This window comes from Mustelus asterias, chromosome 8 (assembly GCF_964213995.1).
Source record: "Mustelus asterias chromosome 8, sMusAst1.hap1.1, whole genome shotgun sequence".
Classification (NCBI taxonomy): Eukaryota; Metazoa; Chordata; class Chondrichthyes; order Carcharhiniformes; family Triakidae; genus Mustelus; species Mustelus asterias.
Window position 1 is genome coordinate 112,438,897 of NC_135808.1, and position 24,634 is coordinate 112,463,530.

Sequence of the window (24,634 nt, forward strand, 5' to 3'; positions counted from 1 at the left end):
CCTATATATTTTAATTTCAGATTTTCAGCATGTAATTAATGCCATGTTGCCCTGGTGATCAGTACATCGCAAAATGCATTTAAACAAATTAATCGCTCCTGAACACTCAGGAACCATATAATTTCTCTTCTGAAGGCCTAGCGTTTTAAGACATTATTTAGTGCAACAATGAACTATACAAACCAAAGGCTTCCAGGAGCTGGCTCTTGCATTTCCCGCTGGCAGATTTGAAGGTGGGCCAGCTCACCAGCTACCTACCTGTCCCTGCCCCCACCACAATTTAACCAACAGCAGGAGAGGCGTTGGGTAGCCCAGTGGACCAAGTGAGGTCCGTAAATAGGCAATTAATTCCCACTTATGGGCTTCACCCTGCCATTGCTGGTATTTAACTGGTGACAGAAGAGGCCCACATCAAGCACGTCTCCCTGTGGTCTATCTGGGGTGGGGGAGAGAAGAGTGTGGTACAGGCAGGTGGGTGGGTCCCTCCTGAAATCTTCTGAGCTTTCCTCCACTCTCTTACCAGGGCAAGCCATCTTGGCACCCAGAGAGACCCCTGACTCACCTGCTAGGCCAGATCCAGCGCGTTAAGTTCCCTCTCAGTCTCCATCGCAAGGATGCTGCTGATACTGGAGAGCTGCCAGCTGCTGATCGACTGGCTGTTCTCCGACGCAGGACTTTCCGAAGGGGAGGAAGTCCCACCTCACCACTCTTAATAATGACAGCTGCTGTACTGTTGGGCTGCTTTCGCTGGGTCTGGACTGTAGCAACACATAAAATCCAGCTTCACGTTTCATTCTCAGCCTTTGGTGAGCAAGCTGATCTCTTCCAAATTGGCCAGTTTGACTCTGGAAGGACAAAATTAACTCAATTGCCTACCTGGGACCTCTGCCATGCATGAATGGTGTTTGGGGAGAACACAATTAGGCTTGGCTGTGACACATACCCTGTGAAGCAGTCTACTGTTCCTCCCCGTCTTAAGCTTGCACACATGAAGAATGGGAACTTGGACAAGGTACAGAAGGGCTGTCAGCACTTAGAACTGTATCCCAACAAAGGACAATGTCTTCCAAAAGGAAATAAAGTGGGAAAACTGGAGGTGTCAGTGAGACGATTACTTATGACATTGGAACTGAAACATAGGAGGATCATGATGGAGAAGTATTTCCGACTAAAATTTTTCACAGGTCTGATTTCAGTTTCATAACTGTGGTATGATAATTATCACAATAAACCATCTAGAAATCTCATTGTTAGCCTCATCCCAACTGCTCCTCAATCATTAATTTGTTTTAAAAAAAAATCAGCAACAGCCTTAATTCTTTTCCACCCAACTGCCCTTGGTAAATTTGTAGTAACACGCACACAGCCCAAAATGGTGGATGGGTGACTATATAGCTTTAATTTCCAAGGGTGGAAAAGCAAGTAAAAATTCCCCAATGAAACCACATTGTATAAAACCCGATTATTCAACTTTATTAACATCAAGACTTTTCCAATGATGATATCATTTATCAACAAATAGAAAACAGACTGTGTATACAACAGAGTAACCCCTACAGCACTATGCATACACAAGGTAAAAATGAGCGCGTTCCAAACAATTCAACCTCTTCAAATCAGGTTACAGTCAGTATCATTCTGATTAATTGATTATATTTGGCATTCATCCACCACCTTCCCCAATTTCACACCCAGACTCCCTACTGCAACAGCTCCATAGAATTACAGAAGATTATACCATCATAGAACTTCCATCCGCCATAATAGCTCATGGAAAATTCTGGCTATTGGTAAGGAAATGCTTAGCGGTCTTAACTCCCACAGAATAGTCAATGTGAAACAGAGACCAACTGGTCTGATTGGTAAGGAATAAGCGTTGCTGCTCCCAGCTCTTCTCTGGGTAGATCATTGAAAGTTTGTAGCAAGGTGTGCTGCAGTGTTTACATCAAGTTGGTTGTGATCCAGTTTAAATTTACCTCCAATAGATTGGACAGAATATTGGGTATGGAGTACTTTCTCTAACTTTTTTATTTTTTTTTTAAAACAAGGAAAGGATCAAATCGGTCGTATTAAGAAACTGTACAAAACCAAAATGCATCCTTGTTTTTTTTTTATTAAATTCATCTAACAGCACCAGGCTCCTGCTTTATTCAGTATTAATAGTTTTGTATTGTACAGTATCTGAAGAGAAGACACTTTCATATAAGAGATTAAACTTCAGTTCAATTTGTCTATCCCTAGGAGTAGATAGATACAGCAGCTATAATCAGAACAGTGGTTAAGATTCCAGTCACCAGGATTAATACAGAACTGCACTAAAATGGGCAGCTCTGTTGCAAACATAAAGTACCCTTAAATCAGCAAAAAAGGAGAATATAAAAACTTAACCAATTATAATAAAATAAAAAAATGCATTTACAGCATAAGGAATTCTGTTTTGCCATTGAGCAAAACAATTTAGCTTCGGAAAAAAATACCAATTTTAATAAAAAGATTTATAAAATTGTAAATGGCACCCCAGTTAAAGCCCAAAAGAAAACTGATGTACTGTGTTTGAGCTAAAATTATAATCAAGGGAATCCCATGCAGGGTGAAGAGGATTTGAGATGCAAAAATTATCATCCTACTGGAATTAAAACAAGTCAACTTAGTTCCTGATCAGTCCAAGAATCATGATAGAATTTCTGAGTTGCTGATATCATTACACCTTGACAACTCGCTGCACAGGATAACTAAACAATGATTTGATTTGATATGGCTCAAAAAATCATTTTCTGGGTCCTGAAAGTCACAAATTCTGATTGAGTGAGAGAAGTTACGTTGCATAGTGATCAAAGCTTCCGAGGTACTCCAGCGCTGCTCGGTAACACAACTGGTACTGGTCCTGTGGACAGAGATTGAGCATTGTTCAATATAAATGTATGCGTTATTGAATTCAGCTGATAGATTAAATATTTAAACACATTTTTATAAATTCCATAACGTACACAACTAACTACTTTCATTCCTTATCAGGGAACACTCGCTTACATGAGTATGGAGATGAATACATAAATATACCATATCCAGTGGAGTTGAAACATGATAGCCAAACACCTCTGAGGAGAGGTGAAAGTCATCGTACATAACTCTGAGTAATACTGTGTAAAGGGTGCTCCATGCTAACAATAAAGAATAGTCCTGAAATTCCACCAGATTTCATCAGTCTACCAATGTAACCCCAGTAGAAGAACAATAGGTAAGTTACCATTTTTCAGCCTTTTTAATTGAACAAATTGAATACCCAATGAGTACCACAGATACCCAAGCTCCTTCAAAGTCAGCTTTTATAGTGCATTTAAAAACCTAGATCTTTTGCCAAAAAGGGTAATTTAGAATCATGGAGGTTTACAGCATGGAATCAGGTCCTTCAGCCCAACTTGTTCATTCCGCACAGTTTTTAACCATTAAGCTAGTCCCAATTGCTCACGTTTGGCCCATATCCCTCTATACCCATCTTCCCCAAGTGGCCTCACCAACACCTTATACAGCTGCAACGTAACCTCGCTGTTTTTAAGTTCCATCCCTCTAGCAATAAAGGACAAAATTCCATTTGCCTTCTTAATTACCTGCTGCACCTGCAAACCAACTCCTTGAGATTCCTGCACAAGGACACCCAGGTCCCTCTGCACAGCAGCATGCTGCAATTTTTACCATTTAAATAATAGTCCATTTTGCTGTTATTCCTACCGAAACGGATGACCTCATACTTACCAACATTGTACTCCATCTGCCAGACCCTCGCCCACTCACTTAGACTATCTATATCCCTTTGCAGACTTTCAGCATCCTCTGCACACTTTGCCCTGCCACTCATCTTAGTGCCATCTGCGAATTTTGACACATTACACTTGGTCTCCAATTCCAAATCATCTATGTAAATCGTAAACAATTGCGGTCCCAACACTGATCCCTGAGGCACACCACTAGTCACTGATTGCCAACCAGAAAAATACCCATTTACCCCCACTCTTTGCTTTCTGTTAGTTAACCAATCCTCTATCCATGCTAATACATTTCCCGTAACACCGTGCACCTTTATCTTATGTAGCAGTCTTTGGTGCGGCACCTTGTCAAATGCCTTCTGGAAATCCAGACACACAGGTTCCCCAACTGTACACAGTATTCCAAGTATGGCCTTACTAATGTCTTGTACAACATCAACAAGGTGTCCCAACTCTGTATTCAATGTTCTGAGTAATGAAACTAAGCATGCCAAATGTCTTCTTCACCACCCTGTCCACCTGTGACTCCACTTTCAAGGAGCTATGAACCGATTCCCCGCAATAGATAGATTGATGATAGATAGATACCCTACAGTGCAGAAAGAGGCCCTTCGGCCCATCGAGTCTGCACCGACCACAATCCCACCCAGGCCCTATCCCTCCATATTTTACCCACTAATCCCTCTAATCTACACAACTCAGGACACTAATGGGCAATTTTTAGCATGGCCAATCAACCTAACCTGCACATCTTTGGACTGTGGGAGGAAACCGGAGCACCCGGAGGAAACCCACGCAGACACGAGGAGAATGTGCAAACTCCACACAGACAGTGACCCAAGCTGGGAATCGAACCCAGGTCCCTGGAGCTGTGAAGCAGCAGTGCTGACCACTGTGCTACCGTGCCGTCCGGGTTCTATAACTCTCCCCAACACCCTACCATTAACTGAGTAAGTCCTGCCCTGGTTCGATCTACCAAAATGCATCACCTCGCATTTATCTGAATTAAACTCTATCTACCATTCATCAGCCTACTGGCCCAATTGATCAAGATCCCGTTGCAATCCTAGAGAACTTTCTTCACTGTCCACTATGCCACCAATCTTGGTGTCATCTCCAAACTCCTTAGTTCTCATCAAAATCATTAATATAAATGACAAATAACAGTGGACCCAGCACTGATCCCTGAGGCACACCGCTGGTCACAGGCCCCCAAGTTGAAAAACAACCCTCTCCAACCACCCTCTGTCTTCTGTCGTCAAGCCAATTTTGTATCCAATTGGCTACCTCATCCTGGACCCTGTGAGATTTAACCTTATGCAACGACGTACCATGTGTTACCTTGTCAAAGGCCTTGCTAAAGTCCGTGTAGACAATGTCGACTGTGCTTCCCTCATTTACCTTCTTGGTTACCCCTTCAAAAACCTCAATCAAATTCGTGAGACATGATTTTCCACTCACAAAGCAATGCTGACTGTCCCTAATCAGTCCTTGCCTCTCTAAATGCTTGTAGGTCCTGGCTCTCAACTACCTTCTAACAACTTACCCACTACAGACGTTAAGCTGACCGGCCTGTAGTTCCCAGCCTTTTCCCTGCAGCCCTTCTTAAACAAAGGCACAACATTTGCTCCCTCCAATCTTCAGGCACTTCACCTGTGGCTGTCGATGATTCAAATATCTTTGCTAGGGAACCCGCAATTTCCTCCCTAGCCTCCCACAATGTCCTGGGATACACTTCATCAGGTCCCGGGGATTTATCTACCTTGATGCGCTTTAAGACTTCAAATATCTCCTTGTCTGTAATATGTACACTCCTCAAGACATCACTATTATTTCCCCAAGTTCTTTTACATCCATGTCTTTCTCAACAGTGAATACTGATAAGAAATATTAATTTATGATTTCACCCATCTCTTGTGGATCTGCACATAGATGACCTTGTTGATCCTTAAGAGGCCCTATTCTCTCCCCAGTTACCCTTTTGCCCTTTATGTATTGTAGAAGCTCTTTGAATTCTCCTTTGCCTTATCTGCCAAAGCAATCTCATGTCTCCTTTTTGCCCTTCTGATTTCTCTTAACTCTACTCCGACACCCTCTTTACTCTTCAAGGGATCCACTTGATCCCAGCTGCCTATGTATGTCATGTGCCTCTTGGTTGTCTTCTTCTTGGTTAACCAAGAAGATACCCCGAGTCATCCAGGGTTCCCTACTTCTACCAGCCTTGCCCTTTGCGCTAAAAGGAATGTGCTTACATTGAACCCTGGTTAATACACTTTTGAAAGCCTCCCACTTACTAGTCATCCCTTTGCCTGCCAACAGACTCCCCCAATCAATTTTTGAAAGTTCCTGTCAAATACCATCAAATTGGCCTTGCCTCAATTTAGAATTTTAACTTTTAGGCCAGACCTATCATTCTCCATTGCTATCTTAAAACTAATGGAATGATGGCCACTGGTCCCAAAGCGATTCCTCACTAACATGTCTGTCACCTGCCCTTCATCTGCCTTGCATCGAAATAAATGCAGTTTAATCTAGACTTCCCTTGCTCTCTGCCCTGCTTTTGCTTGACCTGTCCAGTACTAGGATTACTGACACCACCCTTCTCTTCAACTTCTGTGCTGTCCTCAATCTCCTCTTCTGTGGCCTGGCTGCTTTGGTCCCACCCCCCTGTCAAAGCAGGAGGTCGGGACCCAAAGCAGTACATTACACTTCTGTTATTTGTAATAAATTACATTTTTCAGCAGGTGTCACGAATGTCATATTGTAATCATGACCAGCAGCGTATTAATTTAGATATTGAGAAAGCCATAATGAGCATCAAGGCTCTTCCCTTTAAATTCTAACATTACAGATTTGCATCCATTACCACATCTTATTTTCGCGAAGGAATCACAGAGCTCCTTTCCCATCAAATTACCACTGATGGAGTCACGGAACTTTACAGCACAAGCACAGACCAATTGATTTTTACAAGTTGGGGTAACTGGCGGCGGGGCATCTGCCTCCACAAGCCAGCTAATCTAATCCCACTCTCCTTGCTCCCCAAACCCATCTATAATTATTTTTCTAGTAACTATCCAGCAACCTTTTGCAATGATATTTGGATTTGGCATGTTGGTGAAGGAACTGGAACTGGAATGATTGGAACTAGATTGATAGTAAATGCTATCAATAGCAAGTTTCTGCAAAACATATTTCATAATACTTTCATTACATGTGGTACAAATATTCTTATTCAATGTAAGGCTACAATATCTTCAGAAAATAGAATGTGTTCGATAGATTTCAAGCAAACAACACAATGTAACCAACTCTTGCACAACCTAAATATCAACTAATCTCAGGATCAGGCCAACCCAGAGGACAAAATTTGTATTAGAACTGGTCAGTAAAACACAATGGGATAGTGCAATGGAAGCCGCTTTATAAAGCCTGTCCTGCAGGCTGCTAATACATTTTTTATGTCACTGTCCAAGACAAATTTCATCTGTTGCATCCTAGAAAAAGCCAACTCATCATCAGAGATCAGAGAGAGGACTTCTCACAGTCTTGATAATCTGGCAGCTGGATTGCTTGAGCTGAAGATTTTTACAAAAGCCTCACCAATATGATTGACATTATGTGGCAAGGCAACAAGTCACGCACATACATAATATATGTATGTATATATATATATATATATATAGGCACCAGCTATTTTAAGGTAATTTACATTGTGCATTTCTACCAGCGTAATTAAGAAATTATTATATTTCCCACCTCCGTCTGAACCATGGCGGGCCGCTGAGTTCGTAAAGTTTTCACCGTTTGAAACATGTCCACAACTCCCTCATATCTCATCCGTTCCAGTACGATGCTCAGAGTAATGAACACACCCGTTCGTCCCACACCAGCGCTAAAAGAAAGGAGAAACTTTTAACAGATGTACGCAGGGCTACACATGAGCTTTGTTGAATTCAGTCCTCTTGCAGTAACGCTAGATTTTAAGGTTAGATTTCCGCTGCCAAGCTCTATTTGGGGAACTTCCTGGCTCGCTGCACCTGTCTCGGTACAAAGTGCCCCAAATGGCATGAGTGTTGCTCAGGGGTGGGTGGGGTGGAACCCACAGGGGTGGCAGAAGCAAGCTGGCCCATCTCGGTTCTCTGGTACTTTGTCTCACTTTTTTGGTGACAGGCCCTATAGCCCTCCTCCCTCACCCCTGGACACTTTCTCCTCCCTCACCCCTGGACACTTTCTCCTCCCTCACACCCTGGACACTTTCTCCTCCCAACCCCCATCACCATCCCCCACTCCTCATGCCACTTCCATTTCTCTATCCCAACTCATGCCTGCCAGGACCCCCATCATCCCTTATAGCTACGTGATCACTCATGCCCCCCCCTCCACTAACCCCCAAAAGCCCCTCACACCCTCCATGCCAACTCATGGTCCTTCCATGCTCAATCACCCTGTATCAACTATGTACAGAACCAATGAACCCTATAGTAACAATGACATGTGTGAAACTGCTCAGAAAAAGAAACATTCATAATTCTTGGAAAAGAAACTGGTCCTACAACCATATAAAAGTGTCAACCAGACTATTCAAGTAGTAATAATGGAAGCTTTAAGTACTTCACTCTTCATAATCTTATGCAAACATTCAAAAGCGATCACAGAAAAGTTAACTTATTATAACCTCAAAGATGTCAATCAGCAAAGTCAACAGTCCTCTTTTGCTGTATAAAAAGGACTCATACATAGTTAAAACTTATAAGTGTCGACTCCTCAATTGCCTACCCCGCAAAGGAACCAGCCAGGTTGCGAGTGCCGAGTGCGATCTTTTACCCGCACCCTTATCCCGGATGGTGAAAACTGGGGAATCTTGGATTGAGATTGGGAATCCTGTAATGAGGTCCCACCCACCATTTTTAAATAGCTCCCGAGTCCTTTTGACTCCACGTGAATCCAGGCCCAAGATGTGCTGTGATGTAAGAACATTGCGCTGAAGGTAAATGCATGCAATATGTAATAGAAATTTACTTAGTTGCAGCCAATTTAACCACCAATATGACTGCTTGTTGACCCTCACCTGCAGTGCACAGTGATAGGTCCATCCTGTCCAAACTGTTCCTTGGTCTTGTGTACTTGACCAATGAAATCAATGAATCCCTCTCCTGTTTTTGGCACTCCTTGTTCAGGCCAGTCAGTGAATTGGAACTGTCGGATCGTTCGAGATTGACCATCCTACATTGAAAACAAAGTTATACATTCAAAAATTGTTAGTATAAATGGTGACTAACCCACATTTTAAATGAAATAATCTCTAACCTACAATGAGAATAATGAAGAAAGCTTCGCGCTCAGAGGACACTGCTCATGACAGAGAATAAAGCCAAAAATACTGTGAGCCACAAGTGAAATTAATTACCACCTTTACACTCGATGCATTTTCGTGATGCTGCACAGATAAAAAGACAGAGAGAGTGAGAGAGAGGGAGAAAGCAAACATGGGCAAGAGGGAGTCAGTTAGTCCCAGAACCTCCGACCACATTGTTTGCAACAGTCATATGAAAATACAGAGATCATTTTAAGATTCCCAAAGCTAGTTTACAGCAGTTAAAAGCAAAATACTAAGGAATCTGAAACAAAAGCAGAAAGTGCTGGAAAATCTCAGCAGGTTTGATGCCACAGATGCTGTCAGACCTGCTGAGATTTTCCAGCATTTTCTGTTTTTGTTGTTGTGGTTTACAACAGTTGTTGGTTAGGTTGCATCAAACAATTGTACAAACAGACATAGCCTCTACTCTTTTAACATAGCCCCGAATAATTTTTCATTTCATGATATATGGAAGATACCACATGATAAGTGCTTACGTTTGTTTTCAAAGAGCATTAAAGTCATCTTTATTACCAATTTATGACGTACTTTATCCTTAGTCAGTTTCTATTTTTAATAATTCAGAATTAGAAACAAGAAAATAGGGAAAATTAGAGCCAGATAAATAGGATAAATTTCAAGACACTCACAAAGCAATTTTTAATTTATATCACCAGAATCTAAGTGAGGAAGAGGGCATCGCTTTGCTAAATGTGGACTTGCAATTATCTATGCCATTCATAATCACCACTTCTATGGCCTCAACGCCAGTCGCAAATGTAGAGACATTTCCATGGTCACAAGATACTGTTAAGCAACTTCAGCAATAAATTAGCCATTTGTGAACAGACTGTGCACTGCAAAATGTTGGCAGCTACAATTACTGTTTAAAATAGTACATTACCCCATGGTATTGTGGAGCACAAATTTTTAAAGTTTTACTATGTTATATTAATTTTGCATGATCATTGCATGCAGTATATTAATCTTGACAATAATGTCATAAAATAATAAGTAAAAGTGGAGGTTATTTCCACTTACAATGGAAACAAGAACTAGGGGGCATAGCCTCAAAATACAGGGGAGTCAATTTAGAACAGAGTTGAGGAGGAACTTCTTCTCCCAGAGGGTAGTGAATCTTTGGAATTCTCTGCCCAATGAAGCAGTAGAGGCTACCTCGTTAAATGTGTTTAAGTCACAGATAGATAGATTTTTAACCATTAAGGGAATTAAGGGTTATGGGGAGCGGGCGGGTAAGTGGAACTGAAGCAGGCTTCAGGGGCTAGATGGCCTACTCCTGCTCCTATTTCTTATGTTCTTATGTAAAAAACTGCTGGTGCTGGAAATCCAAAATAAAAACAGCTGGCCGTGCCAAGAGTTTCCAGCCTCTTCTGTTAACAATAAAGCTGTCGTGAGCATCAAGGTTTTTCAATGCTTCTTAAAATTATGGATGTGACATGCACACATCTCTGGACCTGATTCTTGGTAAAAACAAAGCAAAATTTTATAGCTCTCTCTCAATTTTTGGAATCATTGTGTCAATCCTCAATGCAATGAAGAGAATTCAGAAACATATCAACATTTTAAAAATTCATTCATGAGATGTGGACAATGCTAGCAATACCAGAATCTATTGTCTTGATGAGGAACGTGAGCATCTGCAATTGTCAAATAGGTGTATTTGAATGAAAAACCCTCCAGGTTTCCACTGGCATGGGCACTTAGTTCCAATTTGGGAGCATCGCGACCATATGTTATCATAAGTAAACTGCAGTTCTATCTGAAAGCAGGCGTCTCATGATTAGTAGTCTGTGCACTAAAGAATATTAAGGCATATTAATATGACTTCCGTCTCACACTTACCCTGGCATCTGTTACTTTGAACTCTCGCAGGATGTACTGTGGCATGCTGTATTCAGCCATTGGGTCGACCACAAAGTACTGATACCGGGCAGAGCGCTCTGCTGGCCAGTACTGGTGGCATTTTTCCTAATGAGAAAAAAACAGATAGACAACAATGAGCATAACACACATCATCTCTTAACAGGTGGCACTTCACACTTTAGTTACCACAACTATAAAGCTGTAATTAACATTTCATCTTATGAAAGACTCGAAGGTAGAGAAATTTTCCATGTCTTCAGAGGCAGGATTTGGGTTGGGCGGCTGGAAAAGTAGCAAAATATACTGTCTGATTTTAGGTGAAGGGTGCAGCTAAGTGAGGCAATTAAAATAACAAACAAGTGCCACTTTTTGTTGGCAATGGCTCTTTCCCAATAGTACACCGATCACACGTTATGTCGACAGACACACTTTCTCATATGTTAGAGAAAGCAAGAGCATGATGGGAAACCATTGAGGGCTGAAACCAACATAGAATCAACAATATAAACGGGGAAAGCAGCAAGAAATAGACCAGCCACAGACAAAGACTAGGGCTGACAGGAACAACTCACTGCGGAAAATACATTGGTATTGTTCAGCAAAATAAATTTTTGTCATTTCATTTAGGGCACTCGGATGACCTGAACAATTTTATTAATCTTTTAGTAAGTGACCCTATACAGGGACATGGGTTCCAAATACTCTGAAGTAGGGTGAACCACTGAGGAGGCGCTGCAGAGCAGCCACAGCAGCAGGGATGATAACCACAAGAGGAGTAGCAGCTACAGCATGTAACTCAGAGACAGGCATCCGTATATAACAGAGGGGTGATGGCAGAGCTACACCCAGATGTATCTTCTGCAGGGGGTCTATTGGCAAAGGCCTCTTTGACCTCTCGGAGCAGCAATGCCTCAAAAGGTACTCAGCAAAAATATATTCTGGTGATAAAGAAGGACTGTAAGAAAAGGGATAACCAGACGTGGATAACGAAGGAAATAAAGGAGAGTATTAAAAGAAAAACAGATGTGTACAGAGTGGCCAAAAAGAGTGGAGATTTAGTGGATTGGGAAAGCTTTAAAAAACAACAAAGAATGACTAAGAAAGCGATTAAGAAAGGAAAGATAGATTATGAAACTAAACTAGCTCAAAATATAAAAAATGATAGTAAAAGCTTTTACAAATATATAAAAAGGAATAGAGTGGCTAGAGTGAATGTTGGACCCTTGGAGAACGAGAGGGGGGATTTAATAGTGGATAACGAGGAAACGGCTGAGACTTTAAATAAGTTCTTTGTGTCGGTCTTCACGGTGGAAGACACAAATAGTTTACCGAATATTAGAGATCGAGAGTTGGTGGGAGGTGAGGTCCTTAATACAATTACTGTTACTAAAGAGGTAGTGCTTGGTAGACTAATGGGACTGAAGGTAGACAAGTCCCTGGGCCCGGATGGAATGCATCTCAGGGTACTGAAAGAAATGGCTGAGGTAATAGCTGATGCGTTAGTAGTTATTTATCAAAATTCGCTGGACTCTGGGGTAGTGCCGACTGATTGGAAAACAGCTATTGTTACGCCGCTGTTTAAAAAAGGAAGTAGACAAAAGGTGTGTAACTACAGGCTGGTTAGCTTAACGTCCGTAGTTGGGAAGATGCTGGAGTCCATCATTAAAGAGGAAATAGCAGAGCACCTGGATAAGAATGGTTCAATCAAGCAGACGCAGCATGGATTCATGAAGGGAAAGTCGTGCTTGATGAATTTACTGGATTTTTATGAAGATGTGACTAGTACGGTTGACAGAGGGGAACCGGTGGATGTGGTGTTTTTAGATTTCCAGAAGGCATTCGATAAGGTGCCTCACAAAAGGTTACTGCAGAAGATTGGGGTACACGGAGTTGGGGGTAAGGTGTTGGCGTGGATTGGGGATTGGCTATCTAACAGGAAGCAGAGAGTTGGAATAAATGGGTGCTTTTCTGGTTGGCAGTTGGTGACCAGTGGTGTGCCGCAGGGATCGGTGCTGGGGCCTCAACTGTTTACCATTTACATAGATGATCTGGAGGGGACTGAGTGTAGGGTATCAAAGTTTGCTGATGACACGAAGATGAGTGGGAAAGCGAATTGCGTGGAAGATGCGGAAAGTCTGCAGAGAGATTTGGATAGGCTGAGCGAGTGGGCGAGGATCTGGCAGATGGAATATAACGTTGGCAAATGTGAGGTTATCCACTTCGGAAGAAATAATACTAAATTGGAATATTATTTAAATGGAGAAAAATTACATCATGCTACTGTGCAGAGGGACCTGGGGGTCCTTGTGCACGAATCGCAAAAACTCAGTCTGCAGGTGCAGCAGGTGATCAAGAAGGCGAATGGAATATTGGCCTTTATCGCGAGGGGGATAGAATATAAAAGCAGGGAGGTCTTGCTGCAACTATACAAGGCACTGGTGAGGCCGCAACTGGAGTACTGTGTGCAGTTTTGGTCCCTTATTTGCGAAAGGATATATTGGCCTTGGAGGGAGTGCAGAGAAGGTTCACCAGGTTGATACCGGAGATGAGGGGTGTAGCTTATGAGGAGAGATTGAACAGATTGGGTCTGTACTTGTTGGAGTTTAGAAGGATGAGGGGTGATCTTATAGAGCCATATACGATAATGAAGGGGCTGGATAGGGTAGAGGTAGAGAGATTCTTTCCACTTAGAAGGGAAACCAGAACTAGAGGGCACAGCCTCAAAATAAATGGGGGCCGGTTCAGAACAGAGTTAAGGGGGAACTTCTTCTCTCAGAGGGTGGTGAATCTCTGGAATTCTCTGCCCATTGAAGTGGTGGAGGCTACCTCGTTGAATATGTTTAAATCATGGGTAGATAGATTTCTGATCGATAAGGGAATTAAGGGATATGGGGAGCAGGCGGGTAAGTGGAACTGATTCGCCTCAGATCAGCCATGATCTTGTTGAATGGCGGGGCAGGCCCAAGGGGCTAGATGGCCTACTCCTGCTTCTATTTCTTATGTTCTTATGTTGCAGCTCTTGGGTCTGGTCGTCTCTGTGCCCTCATGGAATAAGACAGTAGGAACAAGAGGCCACCCAGTGGCTGTGGTGGTGAAGATGACTGTAGCTTTGTGTCCAGTATGTTCCAGGGCTCAGCTACAGACGGTGGTATCTTACAATCTACAGCCCACAAGTGTATTAGCTAAATGATGAATGCCTTGTTTCAAAGATAATTACAGTTCATAGATCGCTATGAATGCAGCCAGATAAGCCCAAAGGATTGTTGGTTTCACCTCTCTCCAAAGTTTCATCAGGTCGAGGGCATAACTGACTGCAAATGTGTGATTAAGGCTCCATTGAACCGGTAGGTAAATTTGTGATTGCGAAAAGATTCCACTCCTTCAATATACAGCTGATATGTGACCACTGCAAGAGGGTCCTGGGGGTGTGTGCAATATTTCCAGGAAGCTGCCATGACACCTTTATCCTTCACCAGTTTTAGGTTCCTCAGCTCTTCAAATCTCCAGACAGCCTCAGTGAATGGTCCCTGGCTGACGAGAGATACCCACTGAAGGTCTGGTTGCTCACATGATTGATTCACCAGACCACAAAGGCACACAAGAGGTTATCATTAGTTCCTTCTAATACTGGGGCCACGATAGGTATTTCTGGTGCCTTGACAGTTCTGCAAGCACCCTTCAGTGCAGGCTGGCAAAAGCTGGCAAAAATACTTGTGTGCTGCACCTTGTACAACTTAGCACTTCAAAGAGGAGTGAAACTGGTGCCAGAGAAAATTGAGCATCACTTCCTCAGAGGAGAAACCAGCAGAGCATGACCATTCAGAGCTGTCCGTGATGCTGTATGCTATAGACTTGAATGCCATAGAAGCCTGTAAGCTCCTCATTCAGCCATGCTTCAGATGAGGACAGTGCATCCTGCATGAACCTTTTCCATCCATTTCCATGCCACCGACACTGTAGTTGATCTGTTACACAGAGTTATCCACCATTATACTTTCTGCCTTGCATCGCCATCCAAGAGTCACATTTCACACCCTTGCTTTAACCAACAGTCCAATAAAAAAGCACCAGGTCATGTATTAGTGACATAACATGAAAGTATTTCATTCCTCACTAACCTTGGAAGGCTGAAGAAACACCTGTTAATTGCTTTGTGTCACTGAGATCTTTTCAGCGTCCTGTTTTCCACATGGAAGTTCCCCGATGGCTCAGGAGAGCAGGAGGCAGCTTACTTGTGTTCAGGTTCTGATATATTAGATGTCTGTGACTGATGTCCTCTGGATTGTGAAGGCCATGAGTGCCTCACCAAAGACTGTCCCTATCGGAAAAACCCATCTGGTTCACTAATGTCCTTTAGGGAAGGAAATCTGCCGTGCTTACCTGGTCTGGCCTACATGTGACTCCAGAGCCACATCAATGTGGTTGGCTCTCAACTGCCCTCGGGCAAATAGTCGTGGGCAATAAATGCTGGCCCAGCCAGCGACATCCATGCCCCACGAATGAATTTTAAAAAAAGAGACAATGGGAATTTCTCTGTAATTTCTTCTGTGCTGTAAAGGACAATTTCTCTGTAACCTAACGCATCTTCTAGAAAACCCCCAACAAAAAGTGATTTGTAACTTTATTTTCAACAAATTATTCAAGAAAGTCAATCACATTCATGCCACCGTGAGCTCATAAAAACTCCAAACCTTCCAGTTTCTGAGATAATTGTACCTCATTTTTTGCAAAGGATGGCTGATGTATGATTGACAGATATTGTTACAAACAAAAGCAATGACGTGCAGAAAGGGGCGCTACCGTTTAGCCACATACATTCAAGGCCCCTAAATATTCAAATTACATTCACTACACCAGCCCCCCACTCCCCTCAATACATCATGGTTTGCCAAATGAGTCAGATTGCCAATCCTATGCCTTATACATGTAATCAAAGGATTGCAAATGGACTAACTTAACTAATAACTAGCATACAGGCCGCAAACTACTTTCCTTGGAGGTGGTTTAACTGTACAGTTGAGAGCACAATTGTTGAGTGTTACTTACTCGACCCATCTCCCGCAGTTTTGTCAGCATTACTACAATCGTGGAGTTGTGCTCCCACAGCATACGCCAGAAATCTTCTGTGGTCTCTGCCAAGGGTCCCTGTGTGGCAATATAAGCCTTTTGCTGCCTATTTATTGAGGAAACAGAGGAGCATTAAAAACACTTTCTTCCAGCAGAAACTTGCACAACATCTGTGGTGAAATTTGAATATCTATTGCAACAGTGCTTCTTTAAAATATTCTGTGCCATTTCATCCTCCCCCACCCTCTATCTTTTATTCTATGTTCAAACCATTCCTTTCAGCCCTCTTGTATCATCTCATCCCTTCTTCCTATGCCAGACCCTTCCCATGCCATTTGCCCTGCATGCCACCCACTCCCCTTGTGGAATACTTAATATTTGGTGAGGTTATTCTGCAAAATAAAACGTTCTGTGCCTGTGGAAATTTTAAAACTTTGTTGGGATATTTGGATGCCGTGTGTACCCCAGGTGTTATGGTGGCCTCGGAGACAACGCGATCTTCTCGTCCGAGGTTTCGGCCAACTTTGGGAACCCTGTGACTCCCTGACCAATGGGACGGCAGCATGTGTGATTTGGAGCTGGAGAGCGGGCTTTAAAGCCTACAATTGGGACCTGGTTGTGATAGTTACAATAGCGCTGATATTTTGCTATAAATCGTTCTTGTAAATAGTCTTTTCTTCCTGTAAATAAATAGTTGTTACTTCACCAGCTGTTTGGACACCAGTTTTGTTTTTATACCAGGCATGCCCATCTAGATGCACCCCTTAAACCGACCAATCGAAATGGTCCAGACAGACAAAAATGTTATTGTTGCTGTGGATAACTGACTGTGGAATTTGCTCCTTCGTGCAGCATGCTGTTCTAACTTTGTCCACAGGAGGGGGTAATGCGATAGTCTCACCAATACATTGCAAAAGAATCTAACCAAATGCATAAAACAATTCAAAGGCAAATTTCATGTTAAATTCTTCTTAATCACTAAGATTTACATACAACAATTTAAAACCTCAACTATTTTCCTGAAGATCTGTAATTATTTACCAAATTACTTTAAAAAAACAATAAAAGTTGAAATTGTTTCTGCAAACCTCTCACATAAAATCAACATATGACAGTAATCCATAAAATGAAAGACCCAATCTGGATTGGCTGTAATAGGTTAAAATATCCATATAAAGTGCTTCAAATATCTGAATCGCCAGCTTTGCCATTTTACACATTAACAAAAGGGAGACTAGCAGACATGTGTGATAAATCTAAGTTTTAACAACAATGGTATGCAGTGATTGTTAAACAGTTTGACAACATATGACATTCATTTCTAGCTCAAAGCACCACGGAAACTGCAACATGCAACCAAAATCAAACAAAGCTTTTAAAAACAGAACAGCATTGGAAGACTGCTGAAATCACAATGACCCAAACCGAATGCCCAAAAGAGCTATCCAGTCTAATCCCACCTTCCAGCTCTCGATCCCTTGCACTGCATGTAACTGCAAGTGTTTTTAAATGTGCTGTGTTCTGCCTCCACCGCTCTTTTAGGTACTGACTTCCAGACCTCCACAATATTCAGGGTGAAAAAATAATTCCTCAATCCCCGCTAAACCTTCTGGCAATTACTTTAAATCTATGCCACCTGGTTAGAGTCAGAGAGTCCTTCACAACACAGAAGGAAGCCATTTGGCCCTTTGAGTCTATGCCAGCTTTCCGCAGAGTAATCCAGTCAATCCCACTCATCTGCTTGATTCCCACAGCCCTGCAAGTTTATTTCCATCTCTGCCAATAGAAATAGGTACTTCTCATTCACTCCATCCAGGACCCTCATAATTTTATACACTTCATTTATATCTCCCCATTGCCTCCTCAGTTCCAAAGAAAATAAAACCAACCTGTCCAATCTTGGTTCAGAGCTAAAATTCTCTACTTCCATAACACCCTTGTAAATTGCTCCTGTAAACTCTGTAATGTGATCACATTCTTTCTATATTGTGATGACCAGAATGCAGTACTCAAGCTGCAGTCTAGCTAGTGCTTCAGACATTTCCAGTATAACCTCCCTGCTCATACACTCAAGGCCTTGGCCAGTATGCCACATACCGTCTTGTCAACTTTACCTACCTGTCCAGGTTACTTTCAGGAATCTGTGAACATGCACTCCAAGGTCCCTTTGACCCCCTACAATTCTCAAAAACCATAACCATGTCTTTCTCCTCCATGCACAAGTTGCATCCTTGGTCTCTTCAGCCCTATTATTCCTTAGTTATCCTCTTTCTCTTTATGGATTTTTAACATGGATTTATAAAATATCTTTGGGTTGATTTTACTTAGCAATATTTTCATGCCCTCTATTTTCTCTCTTGTTTAAATTTCAGCCCAATATTCCTCTAGAGCTCTTGAAGTCAGACATGAGCTTTTTTTTAACCATATCTCACTCTATTTAGTCTTTGACATTTGTGGGGAGGACGTCCAGATTTGCAAGTTCCATCCCTTTCTTTGTGCGAATGTATTTGAGAACCATTTCAAGCTCCTCTTTAAATGCTTTCCAAGACCTTAACACTGATTTATCTTCAAGTAGCTGTTTCCGACCATGTTTGTCACATTGCAGCACAGTAGTAAAATTGGCCTTTCCTCAATTAAAACTGTTTACTCCTGGCTTTATTTATGCCTTTCCATAATGGTTTAAATCTAACTAAGTTACGGGGGAGAATTTTACCCTTCTGCAGGAAACTGGACTATAATGATGCAGTAAAACCTGTAACAGATCAGCTTCCTGATTATGTCCCACCATTGGTGAATTTTACTGACCTTAGTTAGGCTACCCTCCACAAGGCATGCCAGGCAAATTTAAACATCTTAAGGGTCTTTTTACCAGACCATTGGTATTTTGCCTACATTAGAATGGCAGAGTGACAGTCTGGCCACCCCCACACCCAGCCACGAGAGGGCACCAGCTAAATGAAGGCAGTCTCCCAGCTGCAACTTGGGAGAGAGGGGAGTTATTTATGGCTGGGGGCAGGGCAGGGGGGTTGTTGATGGACGGGGAAGGCAGCCCCCACAGCCCCAACTCACCAATTTACTGAGGATTTCCTCTCCATTGAGATAATTTTTAATGCTCTATTTAATTTTCTTCAGCCTACTGGTGTAATTAAAGGGCCCTTGCCTACTTCTGCAGCAGTGGTCACTGTTCCTGCTAAGGCTGCTGATTTGGCTGGCAGCTCTAGGGGGTCAGACAACCTTCCTGCACATGATGGCAACCACTGTGGCTGCCATGATATACTAACTGGGAGGTCTGGCAGCCAGCTGTGTGCATTGCCAGTACGAGTTTACAACGGTTGTCAGGATTCCAATCATTTTGGGAACATTTTGTCCATGATCACCACTAAAATGCTCTTCTATTTTGTATCCCTTCCATCTGCCCAGATTCATTCCCTAAAACCGAGTCGAGAACTGTTCCTTCTTTTGTTGGGATAGCAACATGCTGGCTAAAAATGTACTGTGGAATATACTTTCAGAATTCTGTGCCTTCTGTACATTTTATACTTCGATTTATTTCAGTTAATATTTGGGTACTTGAAATCCCCTAAAATTACTGCCCTTTTGTTTCAGGAACCTTTCAGCAATTTTATGACACCTGTCAGCCATCCACTCTCCCCCTGCAGGCACATGGTGACTACATCCAGAAATGTGCTTTCCATGTAGTTTTCAACCACACACAGGCACTACAGTGATGCTTGCTGATACTCACTGATACTCAATCTCGCTCCTCCATCTGGTGACATTTCTTGTCTATGTGGCTGTCCAGGCCAAGAAGCCTGTCCTGGAGTTCTGGCATGGAGCAGAACATACATTCCATGGGACTGAAACCTACTATTCCATGCTTTATTAGGCTTACTGACTTGGTTATATTAACTTTCAATGAATGGTCCACTATAAGTACTTACGATTGTTATTAGTAGCTGATTTATAATATGATCTAACAACACTTGGTTATCAGAGATACAAGGCACATCGAATTGCATTTTTGAGTATAAAGCTAGGCCTCAGCAGACCCCAAATATTAGAGTTTGGAAAGAGCAGCCAGTGAACAATCTTGAAACGTGCCTCTGGTACTGAATACTAAATCAGAAATCAGCATTGTCATTTAATTAACCAACACAGTAAGGTTCATAGCAGGTGGCTGTGCCTAGTAACAGTCTCACATTCAAAGACTAAGACAATGCCGGTGATGTCTTGCAGAAAGGAATTATGTATTATTCAGTTTTTCTTCATCTAGGAACAGAACTGATAGGAAAATGTGTTGAATTTACAAATGAAAAGAAACAACAGAATTTCCATTCAAGTGATCATCGAGTTACAGCTACTTACCACAGGACCAAAGCAACAAGGCTACAAAAATAAGATATTTTTTCAAGCTTTGTTTGGCCATTGTTCCTTTAAATGCTGTCATAGTACAAAAACTTTGGTAGAAAATAGGGAATCTTTAAATGAATATCTTGAAATAACCCCAATAAGATCAAAATCTTTATATATATGATTCTGTGAACCTGTACTTGCTGCTCAGTGGTATAGCACATTGGTGTACTGACAGTATCAATTAAAGAAACAAAGAACAAAGAACATTACAGCACAGGAACAGGCCCTTCGGTCCTCCAAGTCTGCACCCCCTACCCTTCCAGGGACCATATCCCTCCATTCCCATCCTATTCATGTATTTGTCAAGACGCCCCTTAAAACTCATTATTGTATCTGCTTCCACTACCTCCCCCGGCAGCAGGTTCCAGGCACCCACAACCCTCTGTGTAAAAAACTTGTCTCGTACATCTCCTTCAAACCTTGCCCCTCGCATCTTAAACCTGTGCCCCCTAGTAATTGACTCTTCCAACCTGGGAAAAAGCTTCTGACTATCCACTCTGTCCATGCCCCTCATAATCTTGTAGATTCTCTGCAGTTTTTAATAAACAATGATGCAAACATTTTTAAATAAATCAGTTCAACATAAGTGGTTAAATTTTTAATCTTGACAGTTTGTGAAATTTGATTTGATTTATTATTGTCACATGTATTAGTATATGAAAAGTATTGTTTCTTGCGCGCTATGCAGACAAAGCATACCGTTCACTGAGAAGGAAACGAGAGAGTGCAGAATGTAGTGTTACAGTCATAGCTAGGCTGTAGAGCAAGAACAACTTAATGCAAGATAGATCCATTCAAAAGTCTGATGGCAGCAGGGAAGAAGCTGTTCTTGAGTCGGTTGGTACGTGACCTTAGACTTTTGTATCTTTTTCCCAACGGAAGAAGGTGGAAGAGAGTGTGGCTGGGGTGCGTGGGGTCCTAAATTATGTTGGCTGCTTTACCGAGGCAGCGGGAAGTGTAGACAGAGTCAATGGATGGGAGGCTGGTTTGCGTGATGGATTGGGCTACATTCATGACCTCTTGAAGTTTCTTGCGGTCTTGGGCAGAGGAGGAGCCACACTAAGGTGTGGTACAACCAGAAAGGATGCTTTCTATGGTGCATCTGCAAAAATTGATGAAAGTTGTAACTGACATGCCAAATTTCCTTAGTCTTCTGAGAAAGTAGAGGCGTTGGTGGACTTTCTTAACTATAGTGTCGGCAAGGGGGGGACCAGGACAGGTTGTTGGTGATCTGGACACTTAAAAACTTGAAGCTCTCGACCATTTCTACTTCGTCCCCATTGATGTAGACAGGGGCATGTTCTCCACTACGCTTTCTGAAGTCGATGACAATCTCCTTCGTTCTGTTGACATTGAGGGAGAGATTATTGTCATCGCACCAGTTCACCAGATTCCCTATCTCATTCCTGTACTCCGCCTCATCATTGTTTGAGGTCCGACCCATTATGGTGGTGCCGTCAGCAAAGTTGAAAAGCGAATTGGAGGGGGATTTGGCCACACAGTCATAGGTGTACAAGAAGTATAGTAGGGGGCTGAGAACACAGCCTTGTGGAGCACTGGTGTTGAGAATGATCATGGAGGAGGTGTTATTGCCTATCTTTACTGATTGTGTTTGTAGGTTAGGAAGTTCAGGATCCAGTCGCAGAGGGAGGAGCCGAGACCTAGGCCACGGAGTTTGGAGATGAGTTTCGTACGTATAATGGTGTTGAAGGTTAAGCTATAGTCAATAAATAGGAGTCTGACATAGGTGTCTTTGTTATCTAGGTGTGCCAGGGTTGAGTGCGGGGCCAGGGAGATGGCATCTGCTGTGGACCTGTTGCAGCGGTAGGCAAACTGTAGTGGATCCAGGCAGCCCAGGAGACTGGAATTGATTCGTGCCATGACTAACCTTTCGAAGCACTTCATAATGATGGATGTCAGAGCCACCGGACGATAATCATTAAGGCACGCTGCTTGGCTTTTCTTTGGTACTGGGATATGGTTGTCTTATTAAAGCAGATAGGGACCTCAGATTGTTGTCAAGAGAAGTTGAAGATGTCTGCAAATACCCCCGCCAGCTAATCAGCGCAGGATCTGAGTCCTTGTCCAGGTACCCCATCCGGCCAGTCGTTTTCCATGGGTTGACCTTCGAAAAAGTTGCTCTGACATCTGCAATGGTGACCTCAGGTACAGGTTCATCCAGGACTTCCAGTGGGGAGGGCATGCTCTTGCTGACCTCTTGCTCAAAACAGGCGTAGAATGCATTGAGCTCATCAGGGAGGGGTGCGTTTGAGCTGGCAATTTTACATGCCTTCATCTTGTAGTCTGTTATGTCTTGCAGACCTTGCCATAATTGGTGGGGGTCGGTGTGGCTAGCCTGGGACTCTAGCTTGGTCCGGTATTGTTTTTTGGCATCTTTGATGGATCTCCTTAGATCGTATCTGGCTTTCTTGTATAGGTCAGTGTCGCTTGACTTGAATGCCTCAGACCTGGACTTCAGCAAGCAGTGGATATCCCTGTTCATCCATGGTTTCCGGTTGGGAAACACACGTGTTTGCTTCTTTGGCACAGTTTTCGACACACTTACTAATGAAGTCAATTACTGTAGTGGCATACTCATTCAGGTGGGTTGCAGGGTTTTTAAATACTAACCAGTCCACTGACTCTAAGCAGTCCTTAGGAGATCATCCGATTCCTCAGACTAACATTGCACGATGAAAGGCGCTATACAAATGCAAGTATTTCTTACTGTAGATAAGGGCACACCGTGCTTTCATCCAAACACGCACTGTTGCATTCACACAACAATTTCAACTTTATTTCTGATCAATGACTGCAAACTTTAAAAGTGGGTTAATTATAAAAAGCACTTCACACGCAACTGTGTGCACCTTACAAAGCACAAAAGACAGTCGGCGACGTCCAGCAATAAAAAGGATCACATTTTTACTCATAAGCAAGCATTCTACCAATGCATGATGCATAAAAACGGGTCAAAATATATTTTCATTCTTATTCTCCTCCCAAGAACAAAAGAACAAAACAAGACAAGTAAGCTTTAAAGCAATCATGCTTAATATGTTGTTGGTCTGAAAACATTGCAGAAGTTTATTTGGTTTAAAAGCATGCATTACTCCACCAGGTGGAGCCAGTGCTTTACAAAAGGCAGACCTGTCAGAACAACACCACCTTCAACAGTAATTCTTTTGCCTGATTTTAGTGCATAATTAATCTGCTTCACATGGTAGGGACTTCAAATTATCATAACCTGGCTTTAGGTAAGTTTCTGTAAGATTCTAAATAATTAAACGAGTTGTAACAGACCTGATTTTTGTAAATGATGTAAGTAACTAAGGCTCAGATATCAAAGTTGCACAAGAAATTAAAATTCATGTCAACTGATGAACTCTTGAAGGCAGCTGAAATTGCACATTTCAATAAATAATGCAAATGGGTGCAACCTAGGATTTACATAGCTTAGTTTGGGAAAGAACCGTATTGCTGCAGCGCATTAGAATAATGAATGCAGATAAAAATGAAAACACCTGCCAAGCAGTGCAGGCACCCAGTAAGGAACTTTCAGTTGTCGAGTTGTCTTTGTCAATCTCTCTGACATTAAACCGCCTTTGGATGAATGTTTCCTTTTATTTACTGTATATCCGTTTTTCTGAAAATATGTAAACATCACCTATACAGCAGAATATTGATGGCACAGTACCAGTTCAGTAGCTATGAAAGTGCAGGTGATATAAGCATGACCTAGAATGACAGAATGATTTTAGCACAGGAAGTAGCTACTTGGCCTGTCATGTCTTTGCTCGCTCTCTGCAAGAGCAATTTACCTGGTGTCACTTCCCTGCCCTTTCCTGGAGGATTGCAAATTTTTCTTCTTCAGATAATGATCCAAATCCCTTTTGAAAGCCATAAATGAATCTGTCTCCACCAGACTCTCAGGAAGTCTGTAAAGAGGTTTTCCTTATGACGCATTGCTTATTTTGCCAATCATGTTAAATCAGTGTTCTCGAGCTCTTGATCCTTCCAGCCATGGGAACAGTTTCTCCCTATCTGCTCTGTCCGGACCACTCCTGATTTTGAATACCTCTAGAAAGTCTCCTCTTAAATCATTCCCAGCTTCTCCAATCTATCTACACAACTGAAGTTCCTAATC

General features: G+C 42.3%; 1 protein-coding gene across 2 annotated transcripts in view; it reads right to left on the bottom strand.

The window, feature by feature from the left end:
- Positions 1-1,374: 1,374 nt before the first annotated feature.
- The window catches only part of LOC144497459 (receptor-type tyrosine-protein phosphatase F-like), a 469,757-nt gene continuing 446,497 nt past the window's right edge, over positions 1,375-24,634 (bottom strand). For both annotated transcript variants that reach the window (XM_078218748.1, XM_078218747.1), the window contains 5 exons: positions 16,054-16,180; positions 10,987-11,112; positions 8,836-8,990; positions 7,524-7,659; positions 1,375-2,884 (listed from right to left, as the gene is read on the bottom strand). In XM_078218748.1, the coding sequence (XP_078074874.1) occupies positions 2,816-2,884; positions 7,524-7,659; positions 8,836-8,990; positions 10,987-11,112; positions 16,054-16,180 (613 nt within the window). In that variant the 3' untranslated portion in view covers positions 1,375-2,815. The remainder of the gene's footprint in view (positions 2,885-7,523; positions 7,660-8,835; positions 8,991-10,986; positions 11,113-16,053; positions 16,181-24,634) is intronic.